Source organism: Clarias gariepinus, chromosome 20 (genome assembly GCF_024256425.1).
Source record: "Clarias gariepinus isolate MV-2021 ecotype Netherlands chromosome 20, CGAR_prim_01v2, whole genome shotgun sequence".
Lineage (NCBI taxonomy): Eukaryota > Metazoa > Chordata > Actinopteri > Siluriformes > Clariidae > Clarias > Clarias gariepinus.
In genome coordinates this window covers 10,656,877-10,678,861 of record NC_071119.1, presented here as the reverse complement: position 1 = coordinate 10,678,861, position 21,985 = coordinate 10,656,877, and the positions used below count along the sequence as shown (strand labels likewise).

Below are 21,985 nucleotides of genomic sequence, written 5' to 3'. Positions count from 1 at the left end.
ATAAATTAATAAATAAATTGAAAAATAACAGAGACTAAGACACAAAGTTAGAGCAAAGTAAAAGTGGGCAGTATATTATTATAAGTAAAGTTTTTTTTTAACTCAAGAGGGTCCAGAGGGGACTTCACCAGGGGACGAGGTGTATCCAGAATCAGTCTCTCAAACACCTTCATAATGTGTGATATAAGAGCGACAGGCCTGTAGTTGCCCTGGGCACAGGAACACGGTACAGTATTTTGGGGGACCGGTACGATGCATGAAGTTTTCCACAATGCAGGGACTTTCTGTAGAGACAGACTCAGACGAAAGAGGTACCAGAGGACACCACAGAGTTGGGGAGCACATGATTTCAGGACTCTTGGGTTGATTTTATCTGGCCCTGTAGCTTTTGTAGGGCTGAGCTTAAACAGATCACTTTTGACCTGATCCTCTGAGATATTGATTGAGGGGAGAGCAGAAGTAGTGGCTGTTTTCTGTGTGGTGGAGGACGTGGGAGCAGGGACATCAAATCCATTAAAAAAATTGTTGAGATCGTTTGAACGTTATTAAAGAAAGTGTTGTATTCACGATGCTACTATGTATTTTACTTAATAAGTATGTCCAAGGTTTATTTTAGAGCCAAAAAAATAAAAGAAAGATAACTCGATGCTTTTTCACACAGATAAAACAGTAACCTAGCTCCTGATAGCTTCTGTTCTGCTGAATATTTTCATATGCAGTTATGTAGTGATGTCTGGTACAAAAGGCCTTTATATAACTAAAAAGTACTGTATTTACCAATAGAATCTTATGAATTCTTTGAAAGCTGTAAGACACAGACACGAAAAATTAATTCTGTTTTAAGTTATAGTTGTTATAAGCTGCTTTTGAGAATATATAGTTTTTCAATTTTCACTATTGACTCTTATGTGTTTGGTTCTGCATAAGTAAATTACAGTGCAGGGATGTCTTACGCAGTGGTCAATGATGAACCGTCCATCTATTTAAAAATGCCTTCTGTGTCTGTGTCAGACAGACCAGTCCAAGCTTCAGTTTTGCCATAATATTTACTGATGAACTCCTGTAAGTGTAACAGAATTAACTGAATAAAGATTCATTTTACATTATCTCTCTCTCATTCATTTGTTCCTCTGTGCTGTTTATAATCACCAGGTCCGCTCCTCTCTTTGCAGTCATTTCTGCTCTCAGTCCAGCTCATCTTCATAGTAGGATTGTAGCAAACATTTGAGTTAGAAACTCTACATCCTTGTGAAGTATTTGTATTGTAAATATTGATGGACCGACATAAATTAATTTTGGTAAAATCATGATTGTGTCAAATTATTAAAAAAAAGATTTTTATATTAACTTTATGAACAATTATTTTCACTTAATTGTTGTTGGTCCTTGGCTGCTCCCGGCAGAGCCCTTCCTGATGCAACCCTCCCATTTTATCCGGGCTTGGGACCGGCACTGCATCCAGTGGCTGGGGTTTAGGCACTGGCTGGGAATCGAACCCAGGCCTTCCGCATGGCAGGCGAAACACCTACCACTGAGCCACTTAATTAATGACTTAATAACAATAATGAATTACAGTAGAATAATGACTGTGATGCTTAATTAAATGTAAATCTATATGTATAATCTACATTTAAATGTAAGTGGTTTTAGCTTTCATATGAATATAATTATTAATCAGTTTTCACATATCAAGTTTCAAGATCATGTTCTGCAGTAGTGATGTCTCTTGCTGTAACTGGTCTCTCTGAAATTTTATCTGCATTTCATAGGTGTGTGTGTGGACGGAGAGTTTGTGTGTATGTGCGCGCATTTCATATGTAGTTGTTTGAGCAGTTAGTACTATATTTGTATGTGTGACTGTTTCATATACAGTATGTGTACAGTATGCAATTGTTTTATATGTGTGTGCATGAGTGAAGTTTAATTTAAGCCCAATTAGTCAGCCTGAAGTTTTTTTTAGACTTATCATGGAAAGTCCATCATAATTTATGCGCAAGTCCCTATTTCACAATTACTGTAACTATCAAAGTAAAAGAAAAAGAAGTTAAAGTACAAAGATGGCAAATAAAAAAAACAAAAAACAAACTAGTATCACTTTCAATCTCTCTGTTATGAGAGATTTGCTGGATTCTTAGACGATAGCCCAGATGCTATGTAGAACTGTACAGAAAATCTTATATCTTTATCAAAGACAAGAGCCAAGAACATCTTTAAATAAAAGAATCCCATAATTTGATGATAGATGTAAGGATATCAACAAGAAAAGCTAGAGAAGATTTATCTCCATAGCATCAGCAAATACTCCATCTAATACTTGGAGCCATAGCCTCTTATAAATTAGTTCACAATTTTTTAAAACAAATTTTTAATTAGCTGAATTTGTGTTCTGAGTTTCTGTCAACACCATCAGACATTTCTAAAAAATAAATAAAGTCAGGCAATCTTGTGGTCAACCGAAACTTTGAGGACCTCTTCGTGAAAAGAGTTTGATGCTAAAACTTGTTTACATTAAAAATGTAGATGAAGATGTGAAAATTGATTCCAAAGTGTTAAATATTGCATAAATGTTTACAATAAATGTAATAGTGTAAAAGTTTTGAATCTGTAAACACTTTGAGATCAAAGATCTCTTTTCTTATAACTTATTTGAGGTTACCCATGGCTCTGCCCGTGTACATAAGGTTTATCCACGGCTCCCCCTGCATGCAGATCTTAAAGCCTGTGTGCTACCATAACATGCGAATGAAGGGTGTGGTCAGTTTGCTGCCGCTTCTCACACTGCTCCTAAGTTTCGGCTGGCATTACTACTGCCTGTTGGTGTGGATGCTCTACAGTCTGATCGGGGGTTTTTAATAGCCCTGGGCTTGGCCTGTAGTACCTTTAGTCACTTTAAATGACCCTGTCTACTATTACATTCAGTAAGAAAGGCCTGTGATACTTTCACAGTATGATGTAAAAGTTGATGATGGTTCCACCTCTACGGAACCATCTATATATATATATATATATATTAACATTACTACTTTACTGGTAAAAAGCAAGAGATTTTTGGTGTTCGTGTATATATTGTATATATATATATATATATATATATATATATATATATATATATATATATATATATATTAACATTACTACTTTACTGGTAAAAAGCAAGAATGGACTTTTCATAATAAGGAAGGAAGCCAATTTTTAATCCTAATTGAATGCTATTCAAACATGCTGCATTAAAAATTTTAAAAATTAAATGACAGTTACAAATATATACTCTATTATATTCTGTTATATTATATTATAGCATATTATAGTATCATTTTTATTTTATAATAAATAAATAAAAACACTTGGTTATTAGACAAAACTTAAGATTTAAATGCATTCTTTAATGTCTGACAGTTTTGACAAAAAAAAATCCTGTATGCATTGAAAAGGTTTTATTTATATAAATACAGAACCTTTACATAACCTATATTTTTCCCAAATTAAAAACTTTTGTCCCATTTCTCAAGAATGACTGCTATATTAAATTGTGGTTTGATTTCCAAACTCCTAATTAATCCAAAACAGATTGTTTCTAAACATATAAAGTATCATATCAAAGTACTGCTTAGTTAAATACTTTCATTTCACAAATGCCGACTACAGGAAAGCTACAAGGATAATCAGCCCAGGTAAAGAGGTTAGATCCAGCTTTTTTATAGCCTGTTATAGTACAGTCCTCACCAGCTCCAAAATTATTAGGTTCTCCATTCCACCAGAACCTGAAAACACAGAGTGAGCCAGAGTGTTTGCAAAGCTTCAGACTAAGAGGGAAAATTAATGCATAATGAGTAAATTTTAATGCAGTAATGTCTTACGGAGTGGTCAGTGCTGAATTATCCACCCATTTAAAGGTGCCTTCTGTGTCCTTGTCAGTCAGACCAATCCAAGCTTCAATACTGCCAAAATGTTTACTGATGAACTCCTGTAAGTGTAATAGTACAGTAGGAATATATAAATGCATTAATTCTCTTTCTCTCTCTCGCTCTCTCTCTCTCTTTCTCTCTCTGATTCACACACACACACACACACACACACACACACACTGGGACAAAAAGATACTTAATCGGCCACCAATTGTGCAAGTTCATCTTTTTCCCAATTAAAAAGATGAGAAAGGCCAATAATTTTCATCATGGGTATACCTCAACTATGAGAGACAGAATGAGGAAAAGAAAATTTAAAAAATCATATTGTACCCTGGTGGTGTGTTTGCGATCACTGTCATGCTGAAAGACCCAGCCATGTTTTATCTTCAATGCCCTTGCTGATGGAAGGAGGTTTTCACTCAAAATCTCATGATACATGTCCCCATTCATTCTTTCCTTTACAGAAATCAGTTATCCTGGTCCCTTTGCAGAAAAACAGCCCCAAAGCATGATGTTTCCACCCCCATGCTTCACAGTACGTATGGTGTTTTTTGGATGCAACTCAGCATTCAGCAGCTTCCAACCACGACAAGTGGATTTTTTACTAAAAAGTTCTATTTTGGTTTCATCTGACCATATGACATTTTCGCAATCCTCTTCTGGATCATCCAGATGCTCTCCAGCAAACTTTAGATGGGCCTGGACATGTACTGGCTTACGCAGGGGGACACGTCTGTCACTGCAGGATTTGTGTCCCTGGTGGCGCAGTGTGTTACTGAGGGTAGCCTTTGTTACTTTGGTCCCAGCTCTCTGCAGGTCATTCACTAGGTCCCCCTGTGTGGTTCCGGGATTTTTGCTCATAGTTCTTGTGATCATTTTGACCCCATGGGGTGAGATCTTGCATGGAGCCCCAGATTGAGGGAGATTATCAGTGGTCTTGTATGTTTTCCATTTTCTAATAATTGCTCCCACAGTTGACTTCTTCACTCCAAGCTGCTTACCTATTGCAGATTAAGTCTTCCCAGCCTGGTGCAGGTCTACAACTTTGTTTCTAGTGTGCTTTGACAGCTCTTTGGTCTTGGCCATAGTGAAGTTCGGAGTGTGACTGTTTGAGGTTGTGGACAGGTGTCTTTCATACTGATAATGAGTTCTAACAGATGCCATTAATACACATAATGAGTGGAGGACAGAGAAGCCTCTAAACAAGTTGTTACAGGTCTGTGAGGGCCAGAAATCTTGCTTGTTTGTAGAAGACCAAATACTTATTTTACAGAGGAATTTACCAATTAATTAATTAAAAATCCTACAATGTGGGGCCTCAGAGTAGCGCAGTGGTAAAGTGCTCGCCCTATCATCCGGAGATTGCTCGTTCAATCCTTGGGTGATGGTGTAACCTCTTACAGCCGGAAGTCTAGAGAGAGCTGATTGGCCGAGCTCTCTCAGAGGGAAGAGATGAGAGGTACTCGTGATCCCACATTAATAAGGCTCTACAAACCAATCAGGGGCGCCTGTATGCTCACGTAAGCGGAGGGAGCGGATAGTGCTGTCCTCCGAGTGTGTTACTCCGCCCCCAATGGTGCGTGAGCGAGCAGTTCGAAAAGAACCATGTGATAGTCTGCGGCCCTCCCGACTGAGTGGTGGTAGAAGCTTAATGTGAGAGCCCCCTACTGACTGGAAGGAATTGGACACTACTAAATTAGGGAGAAAAATCTGAAAAAAAATTTGTGTTTCATAGTTGAGATATACCTATGATGAAAATTTCAGGCCTCTTTCATCTTTTTAAGTGAAAGAACTTGCACAATTTGTGGCTGACTAAATACTTTTTTGCCTCACTGTACAGTACATGCACACACCTGTTCTTCTGTGCTGTTTATGATCACCAGGTCTGCTCCTCTCCTTTTGCAGTCCTTACTGCTCTCAAACCAGCTGGTTTTGTTTTCAGTGGAAATGTAAATCCTCGAGTTGAAAAATCTCCATCCTTTTTTAGAGTACATATCTAAACATTGATGTAGTCATAAGATAGCAGAAGATAGTAAAAATAAAATAATTCATAATGCTTTAGAAATTATTAACTTTTAATAATTAATATTACTTATTAATCAATTAAAAATAATTTAAAATGAATAAAAACCAAGGTTCTTAAATAACTTATCTAGTGTAAAACAAGGTTGGAAGGATTTTTTAATTATCTTATCAATATTTATTTATTTATTGCTGCATTAATTACAGATATTCTCTTAAATGTTTTTATTTACTAAAATGTCTTATTACATTTGGCTTTCCGAGCCCCGCCAGACTGACCAATTTTTCAACTTTTTTGTACTCTTACGAAGAGTGAACATATAACAGATGAGTATTTTATAGTATCTTTTAATATATTCAATCAAAACGCCTATTATATCGTTATGTTTTAATTGTTTTGCAGAACACCGCTTTTAGCCGGCATTAGCATCGCTAGCCCGTTAGCCCGGCTATCACAAGTTTGTTTACGCTCTTTCACACCGGTTATCTCTGTTTCTATACACCATGTCGGTTGTGTCTCTGCCTCTGAGTGCAGGTGAGGAGACATTGGAGCTGCACTTAGTGGATTTGGAACTGGAGGCCGTGGAGAAGCTGATCCGCGACCTACAGGTGAAGCTGGCCTGGCTACAGCAACGGAAAGCCACGCTGGAATCGTCGCGAACCGACGCTCACCTGTCCCAGGTAAATTCTCGGTGTAAGAATTCTCCTACAACCTCAACCCAGCGTGTTTCTCTGCCCAGGTCCAATGCACCGAGGACGCAGCCCGCCCAGGTTTCCTTTACCCCGGGGCCGGGATACCACGAGGCCTGGAAACTGCAGCAGCGGAAGACGCGCACCAGCCCCGGGCGAGGACCTCTTCTCCTCCGCCACCACCTTTCTTCGAGATCGCGACCCAAAACCGCTTCGCTCCTCTCCGTTAGATGGCACACGACGCGCCTGTCATCGGAGACTTTATCGTCCTGCAGGTGCGTGCTACCACGGCTAAAGGTAAGGCGTACACTCGCTGTTTACCTGGTGCATGTGTTCTTGATGTTGCTGCACAGGTGCCTGCGGCCCTGAGGAAGAACATTCGAGCTGTGGTTCTTCATGCTGGCACGAACGACACCAGGCTGAGGCAGACAGAGATCCTAAAGAAGGACTACAGGAGCCTGGTCGAAAAGGTCCGCAGCACATCACCCACGACAAAGATCGTCGTATCTGGACCGCTTCCCACATTTCAGCGAGGAATCAAGAGGTTCAGTAGATTATTTGCCTTTAATGAATGGTTACAATCTTGGTGTCAACAACAGAGATTACCCTTTGTTGATAACTGGAATGTTTTCTGGCACCGTCCTAGGCTCTACCACACAGACGCCTTGCACCCTAGCAGTCCTCTCTGACAACATCTCCAGGACACTACAAACCATCTGACTGGCAGTAAGTCATACCTTAGATTCTTTAGATATTAGCCACAATACAACTCACCATACTAATAGATGCACACACATAGCTTGTCCTATAGAAATTGTGTCTGTTCCCCGAATAGTGAGAAAAAAAAAAAATTCGTTTAATCCAGCCGAAACAATCTGATAACCATTAAACCAGAAAAAGGCCAAATAAGTAATCGAAATCTACCTCTAGAAGTTTGGACTTCTCAACATTAGATCCCTTGCACCTAAAGCACCTATTGTTAATAAAATTATATCAGATTATTGCCTTGACGCACTCTGCCTCACTGAAACCTGGTTTAAACCAAATGAGTTTATTGGTCTGAATGAGTCTACTCCGTCAGGATATTTTTATAAGCACGAGCCCCGTCTAACTGGTCGCGGTGGTGGTGTTGCCACTATCTACAATGATGTACTCACTGTTACTCAGAAAATAAGGCCTAGGTTTAACTCATTTGAAGTGCTCATCATTAATGTTGCACTCAATGAAATACATAATAAACCATTGCTATATTTTACCCTGGCCACCGGGTACAGACCCCCAGGGCTATATGTCGATTTTCTTAAAGAATTTGGACATTTCCTATCAGACCTAATTGTTAACTCTGACAAAGTGTTAATAGTAGGAGACTTTAACATTCATGTAGATGATGCTTACGACGCTTTAGCCTTCGCATTTATGGACTTACTAAATTCCTTTGGGGTTAAACAAAATATAAATGGAGCAACTCACCGCTGTAATCATACGCTAGATTTAATTATATTTCATGGTATAGATGTCTCTAATGTAAAGATGATATCACAGGTCATCACCTCCTGATATATACTCTACCTGTAAAACAGATTAGGTGTGTCTCCCCATGTTATCGATTTGTTAGAAATATGAATCAGACTACTAAAGACAGATTCACAAGTAATCTGCCGGATCTGTCCCAATTTTTTATTAGACCCCTAAATGCAGACGATCTAGATGAAGTGACTAGCAGCATGGCCACTATTTTTACCAGTACATTAGACACTGTTGCTCTTATCAGATTAAAAAAAGGTTAGAGATAAAACACTTGCACCTTGGTACAATGGTCATACTCGCGCCCTAAAGAGAGCAACCCGTACCCTCGAGCGAAAATGGAGAAAAACTAAATTAGAAGTTTTTCGAATTGCGTTTAAAGACAGTATGTGCAGCTATAGACATGCTCTAAAAACTGCTAGGACCGAGCATCTTAGCCAACTGATAGCAAGAAACCAAAACAATCCCAAGTTCTTATTTAGTACAGTGGCTCGCCTAACAAAACCTAAGATGCAGAGAGTACTCCACAACATTTTAGTAGTGAAGACTTTATGGACTTCTTTATGATAAAATCGATAGCATCAGGAAGAAAATAACGGAGGTTCAACCTCTAATAGCATCTCATGATCTAGTTCAGCCTAAAGCTTCACATGTTTTTCAGTGCTTTACAGGTATAGGACAGGAAGAGCTTTATAAAGCTATCACCTCAGCTAAATCAACAACGTGCCTGTTAGACCCAATACCAACCAGATTTTTAAAAGAAGTGATGCATATGGTTGGTGAGCCACTTTAAAACATTATTAATTCCTCATTATATCTAGGTCACGTCCCTAAACCTTTTAAGTTGGCAGTTATTAAGCCGCTTCTTAAAAAATCTAATTTGAACGCGAATTAAATAACAAATTACAGACCGATTTCAAACCTTTCCTTTATATCAAAAATATTAGAAAAAGTAGTATCAGCTCAAATATGCACATTCTTGCAGGAAAACAACATCCTTGAAGAATTTCTGTCAGGTTTCAGGCCCAATCATAGTACAAAAACTGCACTAGTTAAGATTGCAAACGACTTGTTTTTAGCTTCAGACCAAGGCTGCATCTCAATACTAGTCTTGCTTGATCTAAGTGCTGCATTTGACACTATAGATCGTAATATTCTCATAGATCGCTTACAAAATTCATGACTTTTCCATGAAGGTGGTCCTGTCCTCGACTGATGCAGACAGCTGTTCTCTGAGGACCTGTGACTTCAGTCGCTCAATAGTTCAGGACTGGAATTACAGACAGTCTACCTGAGCCTCCAGGAACAAACTGGACTTTAATCTTACACATCTCCTCTTATACTGAACTTCCAGTCTCGCATATTATTATGCACATCAATCCCTGCTATCTGTTTTCACCCAGATGAGGATGGGTTCCCTGTTGAGTCTGGTTCCTCTCAAGGTTTCTTCCTATTACCATCTCAGGGAGTTTTTCCTTGCCACTGTCGCCGTCGTCCTAGGCTTGCTCATCAGGGACAATCATATAATTTTGATTCATACACATTCACATTTCATACAAACTTAATTCTTTTGATTGTGTAAAGCTTCTTTGTGATGTAAATCGATAAAAGCGCTATACAAATAAAATTGAATTGAATTGAATTGAAAATCACATAGGTATACAGGGACATTAAAATGGTTTAGATCATACCTGTTTGATCGATACCATTTTGTAGATCTAAATGGAGAACCGTCTGGTGTAATGCCAGTGAAATATGGGGTCCCACAAGGGTCAGTTTTAGGACCTCTGCTGTTCTTAATATACAGGTCCTTCTCAGAAAATTAGCATATTGTGATAAAGTTCATTATTTTCTGTAATGTACTGATAAACATTAAACTTTCATATATTTTAGATTCATTACACACAACTGAATTAGTTCAAGCCTTTTATTGTTTTAATATTGATGATTTTGGCATACAGCTCATGAAAACCCAAAATTCCTATCTCAAAAAATTAGCATATTTCATCCGACCAATAAAAGAAAAGTGTTTTTAATACAAAAAAAGTCAACCTTCAAATAATTTCTTGTTTGAAACTGTGACACCCACAGCACAGAGCACGTTGCTCATTCTGCAGCACCTGTGTGTTTGGAAATGGGGCAGGGCTGGATGATTTACCTGTGGAGCACAATCAGTTCTCACCTTTCGTCTGTATCGGGTGGGCTATAAAATTGCCACGGAACCCTCAACTGGTAAATAGATTCTTTCTAAACGTGCTCATACCCATTTTTTATTTTTGTAGTAAAGACACTCATGAGAAATAGTTTTACACATAACAATACGTAAGAATTTCTTTATAATTAATTAATTAATTAATTAATTAATTAATTATGCATTCTAACACAGGTCCAGGTTTTTTGTTAAAAAAACCTGTTTCAATATTGTTAAAATTTTACAACTTACCAAGTTGTAAAATCATACTGTGCAGTTCAGAGTTCTCCTGCTTGAACTGGTCTCTCTGTAGCTGTAAATCCTGTCCCATTATGGTCAGGTTCTTGTTATGGGTCTGTAGTCGACTGTTCTCCATATTCAGGTTGTTGTATTTGATCCACAGCACTGTGACGGGAATCAGCAGGAGAACACACAGCAGCACCAGACACACAACAGTCAGTCTGTAACACCTGATCCATGCAGTGTCTCCTCCTAGAGGTACATAGACAGAATGCAATATTTTTGTTTAGGCAACAGTGTTACTTTTAAGGCACGGATCAGTTTTTAACTTTAGTCTATCAAGCATTTACACTTACAGCATCTGGCAGACAGTCCTTATCAAAAATGACTTAGAAAAGTGCTTGGTAGCCTTCAAAGCCAAAGCATATAGACACACAGCTACAGGTCAGATTAATAACCAAAACTATAGTGCCAAGATAATTAACTAAATATAATAATTCTTTACAATTATCACTTGTCACACTGTATAAAATAATCTCAATAAATTGCTATGAAAGGCTGTGATAAGTGGCTTCTCCTTGAGAAGAGCCTGTAACAATATGTTCTTTTTTTTATCCCATGTTTTGTTTTATGTGGTCACTACTGTCCTTCGACATTCTTGCATCAGTGGCTTTTAGATGAACATCACATTTAAAGATTTTAATTCAAGTGTATAAAAGTTTCAGAACTTTGTCTTTGCCCATCACAGTGACACAAAATCGCTTGCTGTGATAACTGCATTGCATATTGCATTTAGTTTTAATTCACAACAACTTAACTTCTTTACGTGTAATATTTTTGTCTGTCACACTAAAAATCTGACTGAAAAATCATAGAGCGTGAAACCATATTTTGGTGCCTGCTTAGCAGCACTTTGACTACTGAGGACTTTCCTTGCATAAATATTAATGCAACGTACACTGATTAAAACTAAAGCTTACTATAATGAGATTTCTGTACTGTAAGGACTCATCAGCTGAGCATTGTTTGAATGGTACACCCTAACTGAACATTATTGCTGACCATGTGTATTTAACTTTATTGTAATGTGTAATTATGCTTTATATTTATAATCACTATTCAATACAATAACTAACGATCTGCTGACTGTTAATAAGACTCGTTGAGAATGGTCTCATCACATAAGTCCAAATATTTAATAACAATATTGATTCGCTAAGAACAAAAGTGGCAGGGTTCAGGGCGCACGATGATGCACCCTAAAGATGATTTGAAAAAATCCAACTAGAGCTTAGCCTTAAATCACATGCTTTTTAAAAATGTATGTGCCTACATAGACACTTGTTTGTCCAGCCCCCCACGTACACAAACACAAATGAATGTAATACAGTTAAGGTTATTTTGTTTTATAATTGTAAATAAATTATATTAAGAAATACAGCGGAATATTGTGACTAAATTACTTTATTTCATTATTAAAATAAATAATTATTATGTTAAATAATTACATGGTAAAATAGCATTCTTCTCTGCCTAACTTTAAGGGGCGTCGCCCCAGCACCCCTTATTTACTGGCCCCCACTGGAGTAGTTATTTCAAAGGAGTAGTTATTTCATTTAAAGGAAATCTACTGTATGATCATAGTATAGTGTATCTAAAAACACCTCGTCACCAAATGATTGTAATTTCTTTCTAAACACACAATGTCATTTCACACATTATCATTAAGATTAACTTGTGTTAACATGTGTATTACAGTATATGTAATTAATTAATTATATATTTTGTAATGTATGTATGTATGTAATTTTCTCACGGAAAAAAAAAACATTTAGCATATACTGTATAGTAGAAATATCCCAGGTAAAATAGAACCCCTCCATTTATATTCTTACTTGAGACAATTTGCTTAGCTTTAAATTTACATAACTATTAAAAGTACTGAGCCTAAATAAGAACATGACTGAGGAATCATGGGAAAATATTCTCTCTCTTTCCCTTCCCATCTATTTCTGATGTCATACTCCTACTACATGATTATTTTACATTTTACATACACAATATTAATTTTCGTCAGCAGGTGACAGTATTATTGTCTAAAATTATGCAACAATGTGATTATGCAATGAAAATGGCATGGCAAGTTTAATGTTGCTAAACAGCTTCTGCAAAAAAAAAAGTTAGTTCCTGTTATTGCTTATTTTCACAGAAGTACTAAAACTAAAGTACTAAAAAAGTATTTTTTTACCTTGCAATGTAACACTAAAAAAAAGGAAATAACAACTATTTATGATCCAAGAAACTGTAATGCAAAATATAAGCCATCCCTCAAAATAATCATTTGAAGGAAAGAAAAACACAACAACAACTAAAAAAAAAGCTTTGCAGCTTTATGTATAAATGTGGGAAGGACTGACACTGGAGCCTTTGCCTAAAATGCTAAATAAACAAAAAAATCTAAAATTTCATATTAACAATTGAGTATTTTTTTGTTTCTTCGATACCAACATAAGTTTTAATCTGTTTTTTGGCCTTAGATTGTGTGGACCACAAGCCCTGTGCTTTTATTAGTTCATATTATGCCTTTTAACCAGTCCACCAGTGAACCAGTTTCTTACTTACCAGTATAGAATGTTTGTTTTTTCTATTAAAAAATACCTGTTCAGGTCAGAAACAGCTGACTATTAGCTAGATAACTTGTCAGGGTAACAATGCCTGAAAGACTGCCTACCTGTGTGTTCAGTCTGTAGGCATTTCTTTATGTCAGTGGCTTCTGTCTCTTCTTTAACTGCATGTTCTGTAATATCATCTATGCTGTCATAGATTTCCACCACCAGCTCAGTGTGTCCTTTGCTCTTTTCAGTGTAGTTCACATAATCAGACATGATATCAGACATCTCTGCTCCCTGATGTACAGTGTCTTTGTCTACATTCAGCTACTTCCACTGTGAGAGTTGTGATGACAAGGTATTGTGGTTGGTGAGTAGTGAAATCGTAATTGTGCAATCCACTTGCATAATAGCTTCCTTGTTATTATTAATCAGTTAATCAGTGTACAACTAAATGCAGTCCTTGCAATTGAACTTTTATAGAATGGAGTTTACTATATATATATATATATATATATATATATATATATATATATATATATATATATATATATATATATTTTTTTTTTTTTTTTCTTTTTTTTTTTTTTTTTTATATATATATATACTGTATGTATATCAAGGGGAAGAAAAATCCTTGTTTGACTTGAATGTACAGGGACTTTTTCAAGCCATATATAAAATGCAACATACGGTATCTATCATACCCGTATAACCTGTATTATTTACTAACACTAGACTGTGCTAAGCACTAAACTATGTGCTGCTTGGCATAAATCAAGAAATTGTAAACATTCTATACAAGTCTGTATATACAGATATATATATAATATACTTATTTGAAAAAATCTGTTTATGGAAAAAATATATATATATATTTCAGCTACAGAGTGTAAGGTTTTATTTTTGATAATGAGAAAGCTGTGATCCTAATATAAATTCACTAGGCATCAAACAGATTTCTGTTATGCTGTTGTTTTTGAGTTTATTAATATTTAAAACACTCCACATTAGGTGCTTTAACTCAGCTGGCCAATTCATACCTGTCACTTCTGATGAAATAGGATTAAAACATTTGCTAATAGTAAAATAAAAATTTGATTATGGCTGCATTATAAACAGAGTTTGATTGAGAGAAGTTGGCACAAAGCACATGGTAATCACACCAGAAGCTTCTGGTTTTATTGAGTTGCAACAGCTAAAAAACATCTATCTGATAACAGGAGCTTGAAAATGCACACTTATTATATGCATGAAAACCCAAGTTTGAATTCTAGCTTTACCACCCACACATTTTTTTTTCAATATTAAATTGAACCATACCCAATAGCCTGTCTGTTTTACCTGATAAAAATAAAGATTTTAGTGAACATACACATGGATGATATACTCTCACACAGACACAAACACATCTCAAAAGTTTATGTTTGCATGCATAAAATAGTTAATTCTTGATCCTTAGTTATTTATAATTTTTTTTTTTTTATCATTTATATTTTTATGGTCAGAAACAAAAGAGACTCAAAATAATATGCGCTTAAACTATACAGGTATTATACGTATCTTGGCTGACCTAAGGGACTCCGTGTACAGTATGTGTGTATGTGTGAGATTCATGAGTCCAAGAACTCGGTTGATTATAGAGATTTGTTGAGCACCCTCTAGTGGAATGCCATAGAAACAGTACAGTCATAATCTCTACTGACTCACATGACTCAAAGGACTTGTGAAACTCGGATCCATTCCATACAGTGGGTGATTTTGAAGTATTTGAATCCTAACTTGATTTGGATGTCTCATGTCTACTTTTTAGTCACATGACTAGGACTGAAAGGCTGAAGGGGCTTCCTTTTTTATTTTTTATTAGAAACTTAAAATTTGGACTTCTATTTTAGATCCTAACACAAATGCACAACGCAGCACCAGGATATACAGTAGCTCATACATGTCACATAAGGCATATTTGCACATGCACTGTTTACTTTAATGTATATACATGCACATATACATAGATATATAGTTTTTAGAGGGGGCCACACTTCATGTCACTAAACTATTGTACCTGTTGCATAGCTGCAAAAACAACATATTTGGCACTTTAGTTTAATTAGATTGGTAAAGGACATTTTTAGCGTGTTTAGAGAGATGATCTACTGTCTCCAACAAAAGGCTGGTCTTATCTCAATAACAGCTCTTTTTTTACATTGCTACTTTTGTAAAGCTGGGAAACAAGTTGTCATGGTTAAGAAATATAGTTATATTCTTATATAAAACCAGACATTTATATTACTAAGGCATTGTGACTTTTCAGAAAGGAACATGGTGCTTTAAAGACAATAACCATTATATTCAGGCTATTCATGTATCCATAACATGGATACATGAATAAATTTGTGTTTTGTACAAATTTATTTCATGTTTCGAAATTGACATGAATAAATTATGTTGTATTTGCATGAAATTTAACAACTTAACATGTATTAGATTTAATCATGTTGAGATAAACCAAAGAGATCTTGTCACTATGAAAACCGAATAAATATCAGATCAAACATCCCGAGAAGACATTGTGAGAAGAGAACACAGCGTGTTGAGAAGACAAACATTTGGCGGGCGTGTGGAAAAGGTAAGCAGGAATTAATCTTTTTAAAATAAAAACGAAATACTGAATATAAGTGTCACCTGCTGTTTACCGATGTTTAGTCACGTTATTTTGGTTTAAGCTATTTCTTGTATTTTTAATCACACTTAAAATACCGACGGTTATATGCGCGTGCTTAATCTGCGGTTCGGTTCTGGTTTCGGTCTGTTCTCATGAGTTGTGGAGCGAGAGGAAGAAAGTATAAATATTGTTAATTTGCTAAATTAAGTATCATAAATTTTAATGCAATATCTATCTCTATATTTTTTCACAGAAGTTTGTGACTGAAAAGTGTCCTGTCTGCATCTGACTTCAGGAGTTTCTGACCAACCGTATCTAACGGTCATATTTACAATATAAATACAAAACGATTCTGTTGGTGTTTTTTTTTTTTTCTATGATTAATACTTATTTGTGATGTTTTATGTTTTGTACATCTTTTCAAATTGAGACCTCATTAAGTTGCTGCTGGTGTAAAAATAAAAATCTCAGTTTTATCCCGTTTGTCTTATGCTTCCTTCCTTCACAGAATTCTGTTAACCGGGGCTTGAAATTTAAATTTACTTGGGTTGGATCGACTTAGTTTACAACTAAAAAATTTGTTGTACCAACGCTATTCATTTATGTTAACAGTATTAAATTATGTTGGACGCAGCTGTAGTAAATAAGTTAAATGAACCTAATAAAATTAATTTGACTGAACCTACAAACATTAGGTTGGGCCAACAAAATTGCTTAATGCATAAAAAAAGCCATTAAATCAAGTGGAAATTCTTTCCATAATTTAATTATGTTTATTCAACAAGTTATTTTGTTGAGTGTAGCAGCCAATTTTCCAACTGTTCTTTGACTGTGGTACTTGCTGTATGTTTTAATAAAGGGCCTGTGGTTTAAATGTCTGTCAGGTGTCTGTCTAAGAAAACCACAAAATTTAAAAACACATTTTTAAAGGAACAAGCTAACGTTAGAAGTGGGAAGTGAAATTTAACATCAAGACAAGAGTTATAAAAATGAAAGCATGGTTGAGACATAGGCTTCAGCCATTAGTCTCTGACTAATAGTCTCTACACTTTCACTGGTAACGCAAATTATATGGTGACTTTACTGTTTCATCTCTATGCTACTATACTGTATATAATCCATGCACATAAGTATTGAGTACACTAGATTAAGGCTGAGAAGCAATCATACAGGAATAACGAGAGGTGATGAGTGCTCTACAAGAGGATATATTTCTTGTAGAGCACATATACAAGGCGAGGTTGGCGAGTGCATGAGGAAGATGCAGTACAGAGAGAACGATACTAGTACATTGACAAGTGTAATATATATATATATATATATATATATATATATATATATATATATATATATATATATATATATATATATATATATATATTTTTTTTTTTTCTCCAGATTTGAAGGGTTTAGTAATAAGAGGAAATTGTGGCATGATGCCAGGAAGTCATATGGCTCTACTGTTAGGTACTAGTTTGGACTAGAAACTTAGTTTCACATTTGTTCACTCAAGTCCATTTTAGCCCTAAGTTTGGTACATTTGGTAAAGTGTGAACAATGTTTTCAAGTCCTGGTTTTTCTACATGACAAGTCCTGCATCCAAAAAAAAAAAAAACATTTTTTGACATTTTTTTAAACAATTATTGTCACCTAGGTTTTAGCTCAAAGAAAACAATAATAATTAGGGTTTGATCTAGCAATCAATCTGTCTATCTAATACCATTATGTCTACTGTATTTATTTGCACCCATTGTACATTTTTTTATTAAAATGTTTAGCAAATCCAGCTGTTATTTTTGGAGAAATGTTTAACAATTTTATAAACTAAATGAGCTAATTTTAAATTTGATGTTTGCTACAGGCCTTAAAAAGTTGGGACACGGGCATGTTTGGGCATGTCAAAGCACTTTGTTGTTGCTTTGTTGTTGTTTTTGTTTGCCCATTTGCACGTGCAATTGTTGTCTGTTGTCTGTAAAAAAAATCCCTGTAGATAGTCTTCCATAGAGAGTTAGTTTTTGTTAATTTATGTTGAAATTTGTGTTAGGTCAATCTGTCTTGTCTCTGCTAGCCAGCTAACCAGGCCTCTTAGTTAGCTAGTTTAGTTTTTGTGTTAATTTATGTTGTAAAATTATGTTGCATGTAGCACCTTGGTCCTGGAGGAACGTTGTTTCGTTTCACTGTGTACTAACTGTATATGGTTGAAGTGACAATAAAGCCTACTTGAACTTGAACTTGAACTTGAACGTTTACCATGATGTAGCTTCTTCAAACAGTTTGAAGAAGTTTGGGGATTGAGGTTATAAGTTTCTGGAGTTTTGGTGTTGGAATTTTGTTCCATTCTTGCCTGATTTAGGTTTCCAAGAGTTCGTGGTCATCTTTGACATATTTTTGGTTTAATGATGCACCAAATGTTCTCTATAGGTGAAAGGTCTGGACTGCAGGCAGGCCAATTCAGCACCCAGACTTTTCTACTACAAAGTCCATTTTAAATGAGCCTTGGCCTACAAGACATGATTGCGCTTCTGGACCATGCTCACATATGGCTTCCCTTTTGCATGATAGACTTTCAGTTGGCATCTGCAAATGACACAGCATTTACCAACAGTGGTTTCTTGAAGTATTCCTAGGCCCATTGATGCCAGTGACCCAATCATGCTGATGAGTGATGCAGCATTGCCTGAGAGCCCGACGACCACGAGCATCCAACAAAAGTCTTCGGCTTGGTCCCACATAAGCAGAGATTTCTACCGCTTCTCTGAATCTTTTAATTATTTTATGCCATGTAGATAAGATTTGCAAAGCCTTTGCAATTTGACACTGAGGAACATTGTTTCCTCAAGTATTCCACAATCTTTTTACACACTGCTTCACAGATTGGAGAGCCTGTGGCCATCTTTACTTCTGAGAGACACTGCATCTCAGCTAAATCTTTCAAAATATCTTGCCTTTTCAGCCATTTATTGCCCCCGTCCCAACTTTTTTGAGACCTGTAGCAGGCATCAAATTTAAAATTAGGTCATTTACTGGGTAAAAGTATAGAATTTCTCAGTTACATTTTTTATGTTCTATTGTAAATAAAATATTGACTTGTGATTTAAAAGTCTTTTTAGTTTCGATTTAAATTTAAATTTAAAAATCGCCTCAATTTTTCCGGAATTTGTGTTGTAGATGGTTATAACAAGTCATTACAGAAGGTTATACTACTGTAGCAGCCCTGGCTGCTCGGTGCATGACTCCAAACACCTCTGTGTTGTGTCATGGTGTCTGTCAACAGGATGTTATCAGCAAATTGTATGGGTGTTGCAGGGTGGGGCCTCCATTAATCTAATTTATTTGCCAGGTCGGATTATTAACCTTGAACTCTTTGTTGGATTTTTTTTTTTTTTTTTTTTGATTATCTCCCTAATTTTTTTCTTTTTTGGGATTTTCTTCCTGATTTTCTTCTTAACTCAGTTGTATCCAATTCTTAGAGGGAATCCCCCAGTAAAGCTACTACTACCAGTCAGGGAGTTCCAAATACTTTAATGTGCTTCCTCTGAACCATGTAATCTTTTAGAAATGCTTGCTCATGCATTGGGGGCTGATGTAACACACTCGTAGGGCACCATTTCTTCCACTTGTATGAGCTCACAGATGCCCATGACGCCAGCTCTTGGCTGTGGAGTAGTGATTGATGTAAGAGTGCTACTGCATCACCCAAGAATCAGACTAGAAATCTCTGCATGGTAGGACAGGCACTTTAGCACTGCACCACTCCGAGTTGCATTGGCTTTTCTGTGAGATTGGCTAGCTATTGGTTCCAACAAGAATATATGATGTTTCTTCAAATCACCTAGGGGTGGTGTTGATGTGGTGACTAATTAGTGTATATCATTCTTATTATAATACATGATGTAATACATTAGTCAACACCAACAGTTCATTGTTATGCTACAAAAAAATGAGCAGTTTACAGCTAGAGAGAACACAATCATGTACTTGCAGCTTTGAATTACAATACCAGAAAGTATAACATTTATGATTATCTTTATAAGGTAACATTTGAAAAGGTATTAAAGATATTAAAGCGACTGTGGGCAGAAGCAATACATACCGTATAAAGTGTGTCTGTGTGTGTGTGTGTGTGTGTGTGTGTGTTTGTGTGTGTGTATTGTGTGTTTGTCTAGGTGTATGTGTGTACCAGAAGTTGTGGTTTCCTTTTGGAACCTGGTCGTCTGAGTCTCAGGAACGCTCTCATTCACATAAATGTCTTCATATGAGTCCTTCGAAGCAGCTGATCTGTTGTCTGTTGAAATTCCTGAGTTTGCATAAACATTTTCATTCATCTCTGTTTGGTTTTCCCTCAGTGGCCTATAGACTGAATAGTACTCAGGTCTGTTCTGTCTCTGTTGCAGCTCTCAAAATGACCCTGTCTGTGTGTGTGATGTTGGTAAAAGTGTGCTCTGCTTTCAAGACAGGAAGTTAAAATCAGCCACATAAACCAGGCAGTGCTTACAGAAGCCTGTGTCTGTACATGCGTACATCAGTGTGATATGTGTCACTGCTTGAGATATAGATCTCATTTCCCTGTACAGGTTCTCAATCTATGTGAATGTGCTTTACACAGTCTCTTAATGTGTATTTCCTTTTTTTTTTTAGATCATGGTCTTAATACAGTAAGTATCACCTCACCATTCTCTGTCTTTCATCAATCATCTGTCATACTGTGGTGAAACAGAAACTGCAACTTAGTGTGGTTTTCTTTGTAAGTTGCCACTGGCCCATCACACACACACATACACACGTACGGAAGCATGCACACACATCTATACACACGCACATACACACACAGTCAGTCCTTCAAATTTATGACTAGCAGCAGGATCAGGGGGGAACAATTAACATTAATACGGAATAAAAAATGATAGGAAGTGCTGGTAATAATAATTACTGACATTTAATGAGTGGCAATTGATGTTTTTTGTAAGTCAATACATATGAAAATTGATCATATGACATGACAAGATGTTTCCCATAGTGTTTTCATGCAGCATCTCGTTCCCGCCTTTTCAGGAAACAGGGTTACAGCAAAGTAACCCGAGACGTTCCCTTTCAAAGGCAGGGAACGAGATGCTGCGTGAAAACACTATGGGAACGAGAGTGCCAACGCCGCCGCACTGCAAGTGTCTGGACTCCAAGATTGTGTAGCATGTGCGCACAAGGCCGAGAAGGTCTCAGAACTATGGGGCCGACTGTGGGTAGCTGACTCGAGGACCCGTGAGCACGGAGTAGCATGAACATCCAGACTATAAACGTAACAAATGTGTGCGGAGAGGACCAACCCTCCGCGTCACACACTTGCTGCAGAGGAATACCTCTTGCTAGTACAATAGATGAGGCGATCCTCCTGGTTGAATGAGCCCTGATTCCTAGAGGCGGATTAAGCCCACGCGCCTCATAGGAGAGGGCAATAGCATCTCTCACGCAGCTTGCGGCCCCAAAACATGTAAAAGCTGCTCTGACCTCCGCCACTGGCTGATGCGGTGGACGTAAATCTGAAGAGCACGTACTGGACACAGTGAGTAAAGTCTCTTCTGCTCCGAAACTGTAAAGGTGGAGGACAGAAGGCTTCAAAACAATAGGATGCATATTGGAAAATGTGTGCGGAGAGGACCAACCCTCCGCGTCCCAGACTTGCTGCAAGGGAATACCTCTTGCTAGTGCAATTGATGAGGCGATTCCCCTGGTTGAATGAACCCTGATTCCTAGAGGCGAAGTGACCCCACGCGCCTCATAGGAGAGGGCAATAGCATCTCGCACGCCGCTTGCGGCTTCAAAACATTTAAAAGCTGCTCTGACTTACGCCACTGGCTAATGCGGTAGATGTAAATCTGAAGAGCACGTACTGGACACAGTAAGTGAAGTCTCTCCTGCTCCGAAGCTGTAAAGGCTGAGGATAGAAGGCTTCAAAACAATAGGATGCATGTTAGCAAATGTGTGCGGAGAGGACCAACCCTCCGCGTCACATACTTGCTGCAAGGGAATACCTCTTGCTAATGCAATTGATGAGGCGATTCCCCTGGTTGAATGAGCCCTGATTCCTAGAGGCGAAGTGAGCCCACGCGCCTCATAGGAGAGGGCAATAGCATCTCTCACGCAG

At 37.0% G+C, this 21,985-nt stretch overlaps 1 protein-coding gene across 3 annotated transcripts; it reads right to left on the bottom strand.

Moving 5' to 3' along the window:
- Positions 1-3,426: 3,426 nt before the first annotated feature.
- On the bottom strand, positions 3,427-20,255 carry LOC128508322 (C-type lectin domain family 4 member E-like). 3 transcript variants are annotated; one of them, XM_053479599.1, is made up of 5 exons: positions 20,027-20,255; positions 10,588-10,827; positions 5,762-5,904; positions 3,858-3,964; positions 3,427-3,761 (listed from the first exon to the last, which is right to left on the bottom strand). In XM_053479599.1, the coding sequence occupies exons 1-5, from the start codon at positions 20,169-20,171 to the stop codon at positions 3,608-3,610; spliced, it is 789 nt and encodes a 262-aa protein (XP_053335574.1). In that variant the 5' UTR covers positions 20,172-20,255; the 3' UTR covers positions 3,427-3,607. The 3 variants fall into 3 exon arrangements, with proteins under 3 accessions (XP_053335574.1, XP_053335572.1, XP_053335573.1); XM_053479597.1 differs by lacking the exon at positions 20,027-20,255 and adding an exon at positions 13,307-13,491; XM_053479598.1 differs by lacking the exon at positions 20,027-20,255 and adding an exon at positions 13,307-13,491 and having other exon boundaries at positions 5,762-5,886.
- Between the last annotated feature and the right edge of the window lie 1,730 nt (positions 20,256-21,985).